Source organism: Heliangelus exortis, chromosome 1 (assembly GCF_036169615.1).
Source record: "Heliangelus exortis chromosome 1, bHelExo1.hap1, whole genome shotgun sequence".
In the NCBI taxonomy this organism is placed as follows: domain Eukaryota; kingdom Metazoa; phylum Chordata; class Aves; order Apodiformes; family Trochilidae; genus Heliangelus; species Heliangelus exortis.
The window spans coordinates 72045620-72062247 of record NC_092422.1 but is presented as its reverse complement, the minus strand read 5'-3'; the positions used below and the strand labels follow the sequence as shown (position 1 = coordinate 72062247).

Below are 16628 nucleotides of genomic sequence, written 5' to 3'. Positions count from 1 at the left end.
AGGGACAGCTAAATCAAAACTTGACTGGTAGTGTGATTCCCTGAGGATACTCAAACAATAAAGAGTCTTTGTGACAATAAAAAACATAAGTACTCTGTTTTCGGTAAGTTTCATGGTTCTGATTCCATCTTGAGATTTGGGAGCATTTCAATCAAAACCCAAGAAACACAAGAAGATAGAATTATGGAAAAATTATGTGGAAAATCTGTATGTAAATCCTGGTGTCTGGAGTGCAGGGAATGGCCTTCATAGTCATACATAGGTGACTACTAGTCATTTGGAATAAGCAATCTACTTTGCTGGGTGTTTGTTTAGATAGTAGTAAAGGGGCAATGAGTTAAATAAGCATTTACCATCACTGTGAAATATGTGGGGCAGATAACCTGGAAAATAGCTCCACTGAAATTTGCTCTTTCCTCCGCTCTAGTATTTTCCATTTCTAGTAAGATGGTTGTTCAGCAGCTAAATTTATTTGCTTCATTAAGTGCTAGAAGAACCTGACTTTTTTTTAGTTGGGAAACAGACAGGAAAATATGATTTGAAGGAAACTGGAAGTTCTTACTCTCAATAAGAGAATCATTAGCAAACTTCAAGTTGTGCATAAAACCCCAATGAGGAGTTTAAAGCATTTGCTTCCTAAGACAGTTTCTAACAAGGGAGGGTACAAGAGGCATGTTCTCTATTAACAATATCTAGGTTAAATACATGGCATGATCTACTTTTGATTTCTAATTACTTGAGTTCTATGTTTAATTTCACTCTCATAGAAGTGTATTTCATTCAATTAAAATCTCAGGTAAGCTTTAGTCCTGGGTGAGTCTTAATTTTATATAGAATTAGAGAAAAGACAAACTGACAAAACATGCTGCATGGATTATGGTAATATGGAATATTCATTCAATGATGTCCTAAGTTGCATAACCAGTAGGCCCTAGCCTAGCAGTCAAATACTATTTGCATAAAGAATTATTTATTATTGACTATTGCTTTCACAAATTGCTAATTAAATAGATAATTTGCCCTTTATATATGTATACAATTACAGCACTCATACATACATTTTATGTACAGATTAGGCACATGATGGAATACATTAGTGCACCTGTTCTGTGACTTCTGGAAACTGGAGTTTACCACAGAATGCCCACAGCTGGAAAAGACTTCTAAGATCACTGAGTCTGAATGTCCATACAGGAGAAAACAAAAAAATAAAACAAGACAAAACAAAACCCACCATGCCCACTGGACCATGTCCTGAAGTGCCACGACTACTCGGTTTTTGAATGCCTTAGAGGATGGTGACTCCACCACCTACCTGGGCAAGCCCATTCCAGTGCCTGACTGCTTTCAGTGGAGAAATGTCCCTAATATCTCATCAAATCTTCCCTGGTACAACTTCAGGCCATTTTCTCCAGTCCTATCATTATTCGCTTGGGAGAACCAACCCCCAGGTCCCCACAGCCTCCTTTCAGGTAGTTGTAGATAGTGATAAGGCCTCCCCTCAGCCTCCTCTAAACTAGACAATCCAAGTTCCTTCAGCTGCTCCTCAGAGATCTTGTTATCTGGACCCTTCACCAGCTTGGTTGGTCTTCTCTGGATTCACTCCAGTGACTCAATGTCCTTTCTTGTAGAGAGGGTTCCAGAACTGAACGCAATACACAATAAAGTATGATAACAGGCATCATGGATTGCATATAAATCAAAATTAACTAATGCAGAAGGTAATACTTTGTTGCCTAACATCAGAGAATATAATGTCAGCCAAAATCATGGGTTTGGAACCTTCTGTCTTTGAGATATTTACCTTTATGTGAACAAAATGGTTTTGAGTTCCTCCTTTTTCTGCCTCACATAAATAGCTGAACAGCAATTAAAGCAGCAAGGAGACCAAAGGCATTGGTCCTCCACAGAGCTAAAGATTCTGGATCCTGTATGAGAGTTTCAAGTACTGAACTTAAGCCAATGAGGGCATTGGCTTCAACTTTATCAGTCCTTTGAACTTCTGCAGTCATTTAATCGTTTTTGGTTTTCTACCCAAAATGAAACACAGCAAGGGGAATACTTTGCTCAACATGAAACAAAGGCTTAATGTCAGGAGGAAAAACAAAACAAATAAGTCAATATAATTCAAAATATGTGTTCATTTTTAAGATAAAAAAAAAGACTAATATAAAGGATGATAAAAATAATGACTGAAAATGAAGAACTAATATGTCCCTTTTACTGCATCTTGAAAAAAAACACCTCCTTCTTAGAGGTTAGTTTCACAGTTTAATCTAATCCTAAACCTCATTGCTGCCAAAAGTCATCCCACTTCCCTCCCCACTGTTTTCTTTACCTCTTCCCTCATGTTCATGCAACATCCACATCAGTCAGGTGAGCTCAGCCTGGGTGGCCACACCAGCTTTTCATATGGATGGAAAATGAGGAATACCTTTTTCCTTTTTCTCAGTATGATCCCAGAGCAGTTTAACCCAGTTATGAAACTGTGGTTTGTCTCTCTGTGAATTTTTTCTTTCCAGTGTGCTTTCTGACCCTGGGAAATGTCAGCTCTAGTTCCAAAATGATGCTGCCTTTGTGTTCTGTTGTGTTCACTGAAGAAAGCGTAGTCCATGGACTTTACAGCTGTCAGCATGAGTGCCTCTGGAGCAGCTCTTTATGAGAAGTTTCCAAATCATCTGAGTTTACGATTTTTAAAAAAGTTTTTAATGGAAATCTTAAAAAAACAATTTGTTTGTTTTCCATGGAACTTCTGGGTTTGTTCTGTTTTATTTTGTGACTGGATTGTAAATGTCACTGGAGGACTGGGAGGTATCTTGCCGCTTGGTTTCTCAGCAATCTACTTCAAAGCACAGTGGGACAAAAATTTTAAAGCAAAATTTTAAGGAGTAACACCAGTATTTAAGACTTCTAAAAAGGTTTACTTTTAGTCAAGATTGGGACAGATAGTCTTATCAGCTTGACCTAAAGTGGTTTAGTTATCTTGGCCCAATCAGTTCTTCATTCACAGAATTCCTAGGTAGCCAGAGTAAGTTGCTGTATTTTTTGCACTGACCTTTGTTTAACCTGCTCTGAGACTGCCTCTAAACACAGGTCTCCTGGTTAGAGATAGATGTGGAATGCAAACAAAAACAAAGCCTCTGGCACATTTGAAATGGGAGATGACCACTCCTTTTTCTCTTGTGCCAATTCAGAATAAAGGAGTTGTAGATGATCCGTTCAGCTGGCAAGCTGATTAATCTTTCCAAAGGCACAGTTTGTCATAATTGATAAAATCAGTTTTACGTTTAGATTAGATAAAGTCTGAAAAAGCTTTATTGCAAGAGTTGGGTTTGCTCTATAGATGGCTGAGTTGAATAACCCATAATATTAGGCAGGGATAAAAAATGAAAGAAGTTTGAATCCATGACTCTCATTCATTCTAGCCATCTATAAAATGAAAGGGAATAAATGTTTTCAGAAATGCACATTAATCAGTATCCTTTGTATTTATATTGAATAAATAAATGATACATGGATGATGTTAAAATATGACTTCAATGTATTGTTTCTCTTTGAAGAAATGGTATACACTTTACACAGAGCCATTAAGAAATAGATAGGCCTCTCTCTTTAGATTAGTATAATCCTTTAATTCATCTAGAGTTTCTAATGCCAGAAAGCATGCTCCATATTTACATGACAATGAAGATAGTTTTCACAGAATAAATAGGTATCAGCTTTTATATGTCACCACATTACTTTTTTCTTAATTTCTGGTTTTGCTGTAATTCCAGATCAAAATCTGGAACGAAATACATTACAACAGTGTTACAGTTGTTAAGTGGAAAAATTTCAATTTGCTTTTCTGATCTTTTTGTTTACTTGTGAGTATATAGTGATTCTACAATCACCAGCTCAAACCCATTAAAAAAAAAACCAAAAAACTGGTACCTCTTATTTATCTGTATGGCTCCAAGTGTAAAGAAATTTTTTCAGGCACTGAGGTAATTTTTAAATAGTAAATCTGAAACTGAAATGCATACCTCACTTTCCAAATCAGACTCTTTCTGCAACCTACTTTCTTCTACTTTGTATAACCAGTGAAGCACTAGTGAATAAAAATTACTCTGGTTTTGGTGAACTTATTCCATACAGTGTGGTTTTAAAAAAGCAGACTACCTCTAAGTTAGGGTGTCTAATTTTGTTTGTCATGTAGGGATTATTTGCTGGTAGAGCACATGCGCATTTCTATTTGTGGACCAAATTGCCTCCTCACCCATAAAGAATCCCAAAGGAAGAGTTTTGCCCCTGCAAGGAAAATTCTCCTGAGACACTAAAACCCCCTTCAATTCCAGTAAATTAGATGGGGAAGTTTTCATGGGTATGAATGTGGGTCTTTTTGCCTTTGAATTAACCAGAGAAGCTCCCCTCTAACCCTGAACCTCTAGCTGTGCTGTAGTTCTGTGATTTCCCAAACATCTGCTGGGGACTATGAAACCACCACATTCATTTTCTTATGACCTAAGATGCAATTTAGCTCAGGTCTCTGAAGATGAAAGCCAAGGAAGCCTTTGCAGAGAGCAGAACGCTTTCCAAAGCAGTTCTCAGCTTTTGGAGATGGGAACAGCTGGCCTCCTCTTCCCTTTGGGTTGGGAAGGTTTGTTGTTTCCAGCTCCCCGTCAGACATCTGAAGAACCTCCATTTTCTGGTTTTTTTCTACACCCACTCACTGAGGCAAAGGCCAGCAGACCCTATCCATCTGTCTGGAAAAACTGGAAAGAACCCTGAAATTTATTTTTTTTTTTAAGTAAAGTGAGGTCATCAGATATTACAGCAATAGGAATAAATTCCCCACAAAAGCAGCAGGACTAGAATCAATCCTTGTTGGTTTGTTTGCAATAGAAATGTTATTAGTTTTACAAATTCATAATAAAACCTCCTAGTCATTTTTAAATCTGTTTTGTGTCATGGAAGAGAAGTTTATACAAACAGAACACAAAGCATTAGGTTCATAGTAGTTCTGGATACAGATTTCTAAGGAATTTGCTGATGCTAATATTAGATGTATTGATGTCAGTGAAATTTTCTAAAGAAAGGTGTCCTCAAGTCAAGCATAAACTCTCAGATAATAGATATCTCGGGTTAAGGAGTCAACATTCATCTGTGATAGAAGAAGCTCAGATATAAGTCTGCTCTGTGCATAATTCAGAGCCTCCCACAACCAAAGCGAGCAACACGGTCTCCAGACTTTTCTAATGCAGCTCTCAGTCTCTTTTAATGAACTCCTTGGAAAGAGGGCTTGTTTTAATGTGGAAAAATGTAGAACATAAAACCTCAAATATTTTCACTAGACAGAACTCGCATTCCTTGGCCAGCCCCAGCTGGAAGTTATTGTCAAGGTTGCTGTTCATCAAAAGACTCAAGCAGAAGGAAGAGACTTTTTTTTTTTTTTTTCTGTAGCACCTGTACAGCAGAACCCTGTTCCATGCCTGTGGCTCTTTAGCCTGACATATGACTCCTCAGAAACATACAAGTAAATAATTCTCAATGCTAATCTCACAAATAGCCCCTTTAGGGCCACAGCTAATATGGTGCACTTAAAGTTAGGCATGTGCTCAATTATAAAGTTATTACTGAATCACAGGCCTTGTAGGCTGAAAATTTGATTAAGGAGTATTTCAACTTGAGAAAAAAACTCAGAGTAAATGATTGCTTTTTTTTTTTTTTTTTTTTTTTTTTCATGCAAAGCTCAGCCATATCAAATACTTTTGGAATATTCTTTTGACTTTTAATAAGCTTGTGCAAGCTATAAAGTCAGAAATGTCTTCAGATGAAGTTTATAAAAAAATTAACTTTTCAGAATTCAAAGAAAAAGAGAAGTCTGCAGTCAGCATGTAAGAAATCCAAAAGCTTTTTCCAAGCATTTTGTTTTTCTTTGTCTAGTTTTTTTAAAGTTATGATTTAATTAATACTTTATTATTCAGACCAACCAGAGCATTAAATGAAACATTGTTGACTTAACCTTCCTTTTACTCTATGTTTCATGACAGCTACTCCACAGATAAATTCGATAATACAGCCATAGAATGGTTTGGGTTGGAAGGGACCTTAAAGGTCTGCTCGACAGAGCCAATTTGTGATGTAAGTGGTGATAGAAGTAACCCTTTGAGTTGAAGGTACTAAAAAATCCTGTGAAGTAGGATTACAGGTCATTAAATGCCAAAGTTGGCTCTGGTGTGAGCAGACCCCAGAAGCCATACAGCAGGACCACGGGCAAAGTGAACTCACTTGTTGCCACTAACTGAGCCTATTTAGGATTCCCTGTTTCCTGGTGGAATTTCGAGCCACAGATGAAACTGGAGCTGGGACAAGGGAGCCTTGCACACTGCAGGACTCATTGGACACAGCTCTGCAGAGTTCCATGCCAGGGCACGATGCTTGACGGGAGGTGTGATGCAGCAGGGGGGTTATGGGGTGATGAGAACTGGGGGAACAGGTGGGATGGTGTTGATTGCCTGGTTCTTTTAGGCTCCCTGAGGGGTCAGTGGAGAGACACCAACACTGCCACAGGCTTTGGGTGAGCTGCTCCGTGGTCTTGTGTCTCTCCTCATGGAGAATGGTGGGAAGCCAGGCAGAGCAAAAAAATAGGCACCTAGAGCCGTGCAGTGGAAGGACTTTCTGCATCCTCACCTACTGCCTGCAGAGCTCACCAGCACTTTCAGTACCATCTGACTCCTTCCAGAAACAAATAGATTTTCTCATTATACTCCTAATACCTTTATTAATAACAAAGCCTGTAAAATATGCAATCAAACTTTAATTTTATGAAGGTTTGAGAAGGATAATCTGAAACCTTAATGAAAGCAGGCCTTCATAAACAAGTCCCCTGTTTGCCCTGAGAACACAATGTATTTCACATAAGAAGATTATTAGTAAAATTGGACCTGGTCCAAATTTAGATATATAAGCATTTGCTTAATCTTAATGAGCTCCATAATATGCTTACAGATAAATGCATGTTTAAACACGTTGCTGGAAGGAAAAAAAAAAAAAAAAAAAAAAAAAAAAAGTGGCCAAAGCAGATCAAGGGGCTCATCAGACTGAAAAATAACCAAGGGGGGGAAATATAGTTACTTCTCATCTGGAACTGTTCCCTGTTGCTGTTCACCACTAGCTCTTACTGGCCCAATGGAAAGGTGAAGTGGCTCTGGGAGCAATTGACATGGGCTGAAATCTGCTCTACCCTCTTAGGAAAGTGCATATGGAAACACAGCTCTGCAATCAGTGCTTTAAAATTTTCTTTAGTCTAGATATGAATAGAATTTTTTGCCTTTTTCTCTGACTCTTTCTGGATACATGTGAGCTATACATATATGTTCTATGCATTGCTGATGGAAAAGAACATTTTTCTTATCATACAGAATGCTGACTTTTGATTGAAAAAAATCAGTCTCTCCCAGAAACAAAATATTTTCAGCTGAGAACCAAAACCTTTCTGGTTTAAGTTTTCTTAGTTTTCAACAGAAACTGAAAAAATCTGAAACTTTCAGGAACCACTATGTGGACACTGAAAATAATAAATAATATGTTCAAATGTTGAATTCTTCAAGTCAGACATGAGGAATCATTATGAAAGTAACCAAGATGAAGCAGAGAATATATCATGCTACTACTGTATGACTCCATAGATTGCACGATGAGTATTTAGTACACATCAAAATGATAGACCTGGCAAAGTTTCAGAGAAGGGAAACAGAGAGGATTGAAGGCATGGCATGGCTTTCATACAAGGAAAAGCTGGATCATTATACAATAGAAAAATTAATCCCTTTAAAATTAGTAGAAGTACGATGAAGACTCTTCAATGTAGAAATGGAGCCTTGCTAGAGAACAAAACTGTGTTATATAAAAGCAGAGACAGCACAGTGTTTGTGGATAGGTTTCAGTAGTTCACTGTCCTTTCCAGTAGAACTTGAGATCATTATATACAGCTGGAAGGAAACAACTTCAGAACCCTCTAAAGGAGGCACTTGTTCATTTGACTGTGAGTTAATCTCTGGTGCTCATTGCTGTAGGATGGCAGGGATACATAAAGTTTGCAGGAGTTGAGAGAGGCTAAATAAATCCACAGAAGAGAGCTCTTCTGAGGGTTAGTAATGGTATAGAAATTGTGTGTGGGTCAAGAAGACTCTGCAAATGACCGGAGGATGAGAAAATATTCATGTTGGGACTTCTCCCTAAGATGCTTTACTAGCAGATGTTGGTATGAGCAGCAGGGAGAGATGCTCCTATAGACCAATCCAATGTTTCTCTTATGTGTATTCAGTGCAGCCCTATATATGCCTTGAATCTCTGTGATGTGTCAGACACCTCTTGAAGAGCCTTCATTTCTCTCTGATGTGTGCTATAAGTGACATCACTCGGTACTCACAAGACCTGGCTTTTCTCACTTGAATTATAAATACCTGATGAGTATCTATCTGTAGGTAGTTCTCCCTGGAAACAAGAAGCTCAGGCTCAAAGACAGGGAAAACAAAATAGTACACAGATTATACAGAACAATGAGCAGAAAATGCCAAACAAAACAATCTGCAAATTACAAATTTTAAATTAGAAAAAGGATAATTGCCAAAGAGGTTTTGCTAACCAAAATTATTTGCTTTGTAGGTAAATGCATCCCGCCAAGAAACCAAACTGATGGAGGAATGTGACCAGCTCATTGAAATAATCCAGCAAAGACGACAAATAATTGGAACCAAAATCAAGGAAGGAAAGGTAAAAACTTTACTTCTTTAGATCTCAAGTAGGTCAACACTGCTTCCTCGTGCATACTGCTTTTTGACCTCAGTAAAAGGTCAAAATTACAATTTTGTAAAAGTCCATATGTAGTCCTGCATACTGCTGCTTCATGTAAAGAGAAATTAAATATGTCAAGATTAGTACGCTAGACCTCAACAGTACATTTGGCATTTCTACTACTACATGTGATTATGATTTTGTAGGATAACCACAGAAATGGTGTCACCATCAGTAAATGATAATGAAATTATGTCTAATTAATGATTCCTTTACTCTGTTATATGTTTGACAGTGTTTCCTTTGAAGTTTTCACTTGCACAAAGTGTCACAGCATTTGGTGTCATGGCTGGCAATTATCTACATGAATATGTTAGTCTAGATTTTTTAATTATTTATGAAAATATCATCACATAAAAATTGTTTCTCTCATTGTCCGCCTTGAGAACAGGACATCTAACTTATTTACCAAAAAAAGGATTTAAAAATATGCAGGAAATTACATGCATGTGCATCTGTAATTACTGAAGTACTGAAGTACAACGTTTATAAGTGACAAACATACTGAGTGAGAAAAATCTCTGCTATTCAAGTTTCAGCACATTTGGCCAGCTACCCCTTAACTGAGAAACACATCTGAGTTCAAGTACTGTTCTCATTCTCTAGATACATGGTGTTTACTCTTTAACTGCTAAACTAACTAAGCCAGATATAAACTCTACTTGTGTGGGAAAAGCTCAAGAAAGGGATAAAGTCAAGAGCAGGTTAAATGGTTCATGCAGCTGTCAAGATATTCCAATTAACTCGAAATAAAAAGCCTGTAGGCAAGGGCTGACTTAAACATGTTTGAAACCACAGGTCCTGTGCAATATGTGGCAGAACCTGAATTTCCTCATGCTGTTAACAAAATAGAATTCCCTTCAAAATAGAAAAGATGACCTTCTACATTATTGTTTCAACTCTGTTTTTCTATGCAGTGAGACCAGCTGCACTTCCAATGAAGTAGAAAACTCTGTTCATTTGGATTTGTGCTAAATAGATGAGTTCCTTTTAAAAAATCTATTGCTTGCAAAGATGTGTTCTAATGTCCACTGGAGCATGGAAAATTTATAACACAATTGAGTCCAAATTTATTTGAATACAGCTGATACCAGAATTCATTGCCATTCTTTGTTCAATCACAAGCTTTATCAGTTGAGATCCAGTAAAGATCTGCAATGTTTCACCTCAGATTTTTGAAAGATTTCAAAGTTTCAAGAGAACATTATCAAATGTCACAGGAAAATCTGCCCAGTGTACCTTCTTTTAGAAGAGCCTGTGGCTAAGAGTCTTTCTGGAAGGTAGGGCATGGCAAATTTGTCCATGGAACTACAGTTATGGCTACAGAGATGGAAACAATCAGGTACAAAGATCCTTCTATGACTTTAAGGTTGCATATTCAGACACACAAGTCTGACAATATCCTTAATTGGATCTCCATCCTTAATCTCATCTATCACTTGAAGCCTTTAAGATCCCACAGAGCATGTAACAGGAAAAAAATCCAATTAAATATCAAATAAATAAGATAGTTTTACTGCAGATTTCATTCCTGCCATTGAGGGGGCAGAAATGAGGAGCAGTTGTCTTCTTGAAGAAGATGGTATAAAAAAGAATCAAGCAAAAAAAAGACTTAGTTCATATGTAGAGCTCACTAATTATGACAGGCCTTCTGACTACTAAAAGCTCTCAAGGTAACATTTATTTCAGTTTCATGTTTGTTTTGTTAATTAATAAGTTCATGAAGAGATGAGCTGCTTACTCCTGCAATGAACCTTTTCATGGTTTTGATTTCCTGACCAAATCGTAAGCTCTGCAAATGCACAGTTAGAGAAAATATTAAGGCATTAGTTCAGCCTAGAAGCTGATCAGATCATTAGCATTATCAAAATCGTTGTTTTTCTTTAGGAGAAATACCAGTGTTACATGACAACGATAAGTTGGCCAGTATTTTTTTTTTGGAAGTTTTCCAAAAGGTTTATTTTCTTACTGGTTTCTGCTGCTGGGTAGGTGCACTGAGGTATCCTTATCACTGGCTGGGATGCAATTCAACTCCTCAGATTCATAGCTTGTGCCCTAATTGCTGAGATTGGGAACTTTATGATGATTATAAATTTAGGTATTTCTGCCAGTTTAAACTCTACATGAGTTTACTCCTTTTCTTATGTAACTGGGCTTTAATACCTTTCTAAACTCCAGAATTATTTAATTTCCTGCCAATTTCTTACTCCTCTTCAAACTATGATCCTGATGTGATAATAATAGTAAGGACTCCCAGACCTTTCAGAAACTGGAAGTTTTGTTAGCCAACATTGTCTTTAAATGGAGGATTAACCATGCCCCCTCCCTAACCTTTCAGCTAATGATTACAGCCACATATACTGTGTTTATCTCCAGCACGTATGTTTGCAGTAAAAATAACCAGCTCTCCTGCACCACTGTGCTTTTGTCCAGTTAAAAATATCCAACAAGAAAACACCTTGTTTGACCAAAAAGCACATCATGAAAAGGGCAGGCATGTATTGTTAGTCAAATTTAACAGTCTTTTTTTTGTTGTTTTCTTTTCAGATTATTTTTTATGAAGCTTGTCTCAGCCATAGGGAAAAAGTAGTTCATCTGTAAGATGCCTTTAACAGAGATCTCATCAGTTCAGGGAAACAATTATCTAAATAGCCCTTAGTTATCATGTAAGCAAAAAGTACCAGGAAATTACATTTCTTCTGTTGGAAAATAGGCCAGCTGTGCTTGTTTTGGCTCTCCCCTGTTGTTTCCCATGTGGAAAATATTCAGGCAGAAAGGCTGTGCCTGTCCCCTTGTTAAAAATTTTACGTGGCTAGATGGGGCTCACCATCAAACTAGTGTGAAAAAACCTCCCGTCAGCGAAGCCATTCGTCTTAACTCCCTTTTTGCATTCCAGCTTTGCCTCGGAAGTGCAAATGCAACCCTGATTTGTGACCTTAGAGATGTGACTGCTTTCTTATGTTTCCACTCAAGGTGGTGAGGTTGAGGAAACTGGCTCAGCAGATTGCAAACTGCAAGCAGTGCATTGAGCGCTCGACGTCCCTCATCTCTCAGGCTGAACAGTCACTGAAGGAGAACGATCACGCCCGCTTCCTGCAAACTGCTAAAAATATCACTGAAAGGTAAAGAAGAGAATCCTCTTCAAAAAACAACATCACTTCAAGGCAGATGGTTTGTCATAGTTGCTGCGTGTCTTGCCCCACCACAGATGTGGCCAAAGCCCAAAGAAAGGGGGAGTTACTTGACGCATTGCCCCAGAGCACTACTTGGTACCAGTGTGGGAAGGACCTTAATGCAGTGTTAAACCAAAACAACTCTTTGAAAAGAGGAGCAGTCAAAAAAGGGTGCAGAATAAGATTTAGAACAGTAATATCATGCACAAATGAAGGTGGTTGCCAAGCAGGTGTCTGGTGCCTAAACACACTAACAAAACAGGTTTCTGGAGGCTGAAATTCCTATTCCATGAAAAATTCTGAGATTGAGAAAGAAATCAGGCAGTGAGTACATGCCTTGGAAGATGTTTGGAATTAACTTAGTGGATTAATATTCTACACAAAAGTGGCAAGGTAATGAAATTCATAACATGGGGAACCTGCACCTCTGAGGTAGCCCATTTGAAGAGCTGGGGATTCAACAGCCTGGGTGGGTGTCTGGAAATTATGGCAAGTGCTGTGTTGAGACCATGTGTGCAGGGAATTTCTACTGCTTCTAGGACCCTATCTCCTCATCAGCATGCCAGAAATATTACGAATCCAAAGAAGAGGGAACAAATGTTTCCAGGAAGCTGTGCTGTCAGAAAATTTGGTCTAGTTTTCAGTGCAACACAGTGAATGTTGAAACATTCACGTCGAATTTCAGCAGTATTTTCTGATGAAAAAGTGTTCTGCTGGAATTGTCTGTTTAGCCTTCTGTCAGGAAACAAAACAAAACAAAACCAAAAACAACAAAAAAAGAGAATGCATGTGGACAATGAAAAAGAAGATTATAGAAAGTATGCTCATTTGTTCAGCTATTTTTTATTTCTGCGTTCACATTTTATTTTCACACTGTCCAACCAATTTTCACCTAATTCAAAGCATGAAGTTCCCTGCTCTTATTATATATTTTCTTAGTTCTGTCACTTACTCTGGGATGCCATATGCAGATTCTCTGAATATCAGAATTTGCTGTAGATATTTACTCAACTTATAAGTGAGCCAGCAACATTTGGTTGATCATTACAGGTTAAGAGAATTGAAAAATCTGTTGAAAGGCAAGGAAGGGCAAAGGAAGTCAAGGCAAGACAATGGACTACATTTTCTCTGTCAGACTTGGCCCCTGGTTTGTATTCTGTCACCAGCCAATGTCATGGCACTTGTTTTTTCCAGCTGAAGCTGATAGTAGAACTACTACATGAGTATCATGAATAAAAAGCTGAAGGTGAAGTACTGCTCTTTTTTCAGGATTTGGTGGAACAAGCAGCGAGGCAGAAACCTGTGGAGACACAAAGTTTTTTAAGTGACTACGAGAGAATATTCAGAGTAGCTCCATTTTGAACTTATAGGCATGAACAATTGCATCATAAATACAGCCATGGGAGAGACACTTGAAGAGCAGAAATGAGACCAGCTGACATATGTGCCCAATCACATCTAATTCTTTGCTATCACAGATTGCTGTCTGTAATGAGATGGCTATGAATACCCTGAAAATCAGAGAATCATCTCAAAGGGTGAATAAAACTGAGGGGAGAAAAACACCACGTGCTTGCAGACAAATTGCAAGTGGAAAAATAGACTAAATTTGATTAATAAATTATTCCCCACAAGTAGCTCTCTTAGTTCTCTTGTGGTGAGTAATATTTTATTTGCTTCTAGACTGCTCAATGTAACAGTCTCACCATGGCCCTGAGCTCCAGCTGCTAAAACAGTCTCCTGGAATTACACTCATTGCATTTCTTCATCCACATATTTCAAAGTAATTGCAGTCTAATATTCTCTGTTGTAAGCACAACAGGTAACTATGTATAGCAAAGACATTACACACACTACAATGATTCAGGTCATACATTATTTACAGTGGATGGAATACATTTATCCTAGAAAACCCTTTCCAACCAAGTGTCAGAGCAGGCAGAAGTGAGAGGGGAAATTCAATCCTCTGAACCTACTGGGGTGACACAGTGTCTGCAGCTCTGAGCTGCTGAGCTCATCAAAAGCACACACTGGAACCTTTGCACCTTTGGCATAGCCCCAAACAGCAGTCCTAAAGGGCCTGGTGATACAGTCTTCTTCACAGTAAATATGAGCTTCATCTAGGTATTTAGAAGAAGCTTCTAATCTTAAGAGACCAATTGCTGGTTATTAGCAACGTCTTTGTTAATTTTGTAGAGGTGTGTGTCACCCTGAGTTTACCCTAACAAAGGCCTGGTAAGAATTCAGGTCTTTTTCCTATTAGGCATAAAACACCATAGTGTAATTGCAGATATGGGTGGGAAAGGTGGGGGAGAAAAAAAGAACTGAAAGGACCCAGGGAATTTTTCCCTCAGTACATGGAGCAAAAGGCACTTTTGCTCTCTAAAAGCATCGTTTGTACTAGGATCTGCTTTAACTTCTACAAACCACATTTGCAAGAGAAACAGTGTTGAAAACTGTAACACAAATTATTGACAAGGAAACCTCTTTAGCTCAGTTTTTGAAAACTGTGCTGCAAACAAAGAAATGTACAACTAATTTTTTTAGTTTCCTAACTGTATTTTCTTAAAATACTACCCAAGAAGTATATGAAAACAGCTCTTAGTCAAAATTTGGCCTGGAGCCATTTGAGTCCTGTCTACAGAAAAATACTTTAATTTGGGGAACTGGTAATTGAAACAATCCAAAAATTTTGGTCTGGTGTGTGTCATGAATGACAGATAACTGACATACATTGTGTGCATGGTTGTGTGTTTACCTCCAAACATGAAAAGTTAACAAATGAGCTTTAATAAGCTCTTTGCTTAAATGGACCAAACTTTCTAGAAACGTATCTGGTATCCAGCTCTCCAGTAAGATGTATTTTGAGATATAAAGCTGAAGGGTCTGAAAAACACATCTTGATGGCAGTTTTCTTGTGAAAGGTCATCTCTCTATCAGTGTCGAGATGGATAAAAAGTGGATGTAGCTCTTGGAATGGAGGTAGGCAAGGAACCTTTTCATTTTTGGAGGATATGTGAGTATGCTCATATGTTTGCAGGGAAAATCCTTTCAAAATAAACTGTGCTGACATCTGTTTGTTTTATCTTCCTCCCATGCTTTTTGAAGTTAACAGCAGCATGGTGTTGCTGAACAGCTGAGGAGGTGTGGGGATCCAAACCAAGCCCTTGGGAGAACAATTCCAAGGAATGCCTGAAGCAAAAAGCTGCTTGGGAAAGCACAGATTGTGAGAGATGCAGCATCTGTCAGGACTACTTAAAACACAAATAGAAATGGTGCTGTTGCTACTTTGATTCAGTGGGTGACTGGAAAGAACAATTCAAAGTATATTTTTGCTTAACCAGTATTTTGTTACGGACTTATCTAACACTGCCTGTTAGGAAAAAGCTAAGTAACAAGGGATTTTTATTGAAGGTTGTACTCATGAAAAAAGAAGTGACAGAAGCCTCTAACTTATACCGTGTATATAAAATACATGTAAAAATTTTTGACAACCTTTTTGAGAAGTTATAACAATTAGGATGATTAGGCCCTACTTTGATATGAAAGTTTTCTTGTCTTGGTTGCTGAAAGACTCTTTTTCTTGTCATCATAGGGTTTCCATGGCAACTGCATCCTCACAGGTTCTAATTCCTGAAATTAATCTCAATGATACTTTTGATACATTCGCACTTGATTTTACAAGGGAGAAGAAATTGTTGGAATGCCTTGATTACCTTACAGGTAAATGTTTTTTTTCTCAAGTTGCTACTATTATGTGTTCCTCCTAAAACAGTATTTATAGGATTTGCTTCCTTCCCTTCTGTCATCAGCTCACCTTGGCTGGTGCACACCAAGCTGCTCTGTCACTTTACCTTCTCAGCAAGGCAGGGTGGGAAAATAAGGTGAAAACCTCACATAGATAAGGTCAAGATAAGCAGCAATTACTACCACAGGTAAAATTAATCTACCAGAGAGGAATAATATTATTTATTGACAATTAATTGTGACAAATGGATAGGGAGAAACACAAACAAAACATTTTCCCTCCCACCCTCCTCATCTTCACAGGCTGAACTTCACTCCCAACCCCTATAGCTCCTCCCTCTGAGTGGCACAGGGAAACAGGGAATGGGATTATGGTCAGTTCATTGCACCTTGTCTGCCATTCCTCCCTGGAACATCTGGAGCTCATCCTGGAGCAGCCAAAGGAGGGAGGGCAGGGACCAAATCCTGTTTCCCAGGAGGCAGATGCTCCACCTGTGACTCCCATCACAGAACTGGAGGACCTCACTGTGTCTGGGACCAGAGAGCACAAGGTGCTCTGCACCAGGGTGTGGGATGGGCTCTTCACAGAGCAGAACTCTGGCTTGCTTAACTGAGAGCTTTGACCTGAAGAAGCCCTCAGGATTAGATCGTTACTGAAGGCCTGAGTAATGTGCAATTTCAGAGTATTTAATGACTCACAAAGAGAAACAAATTACTGTAATTTAGAGTGTTTTTATTTCAATGCCAGAATTAGAACAATTCATTCCAGTTCAATTGAAAACAGAAGAGACACAGGGTAAGTTTTCATTTTCCAGGGTCTTTAAGCATCTGCTTTTAACAGCAAGAATTTGCAATGAAAGGCACAAAACA

General features: G+C 38.3%; 1 protein-coding gene across 5 annotated transcripts in view; it reads left to right on the top strand.

The window, feature by feature from the left end:
* Window positions 1–16628, top strand: part of MID1 (midline 1) — a 250762-nt gene that overhangs the window by 210694 nt on the left and 23440 nt on the right. For all 5 annotated transcript variants that reach the window (XM_071748004.1, XM_071747994.1, XM_071748015.1 and 2 more), the window contains exons 4-6: window positions 8650–8757; window positions 11812–11960; window positions 15607–15734. In XM_071748004.1, coding sequence (XP_071604105.1) covers window positions 8650–8757; window positions 11812–11960; window positions 15607–15734 — 385 coding nt within the window. The remainder of the gene's footprint in view (window positions 1–8649; window positions 8758–11811; window positions 11961–15606; window positions 15735–16628) is intronic.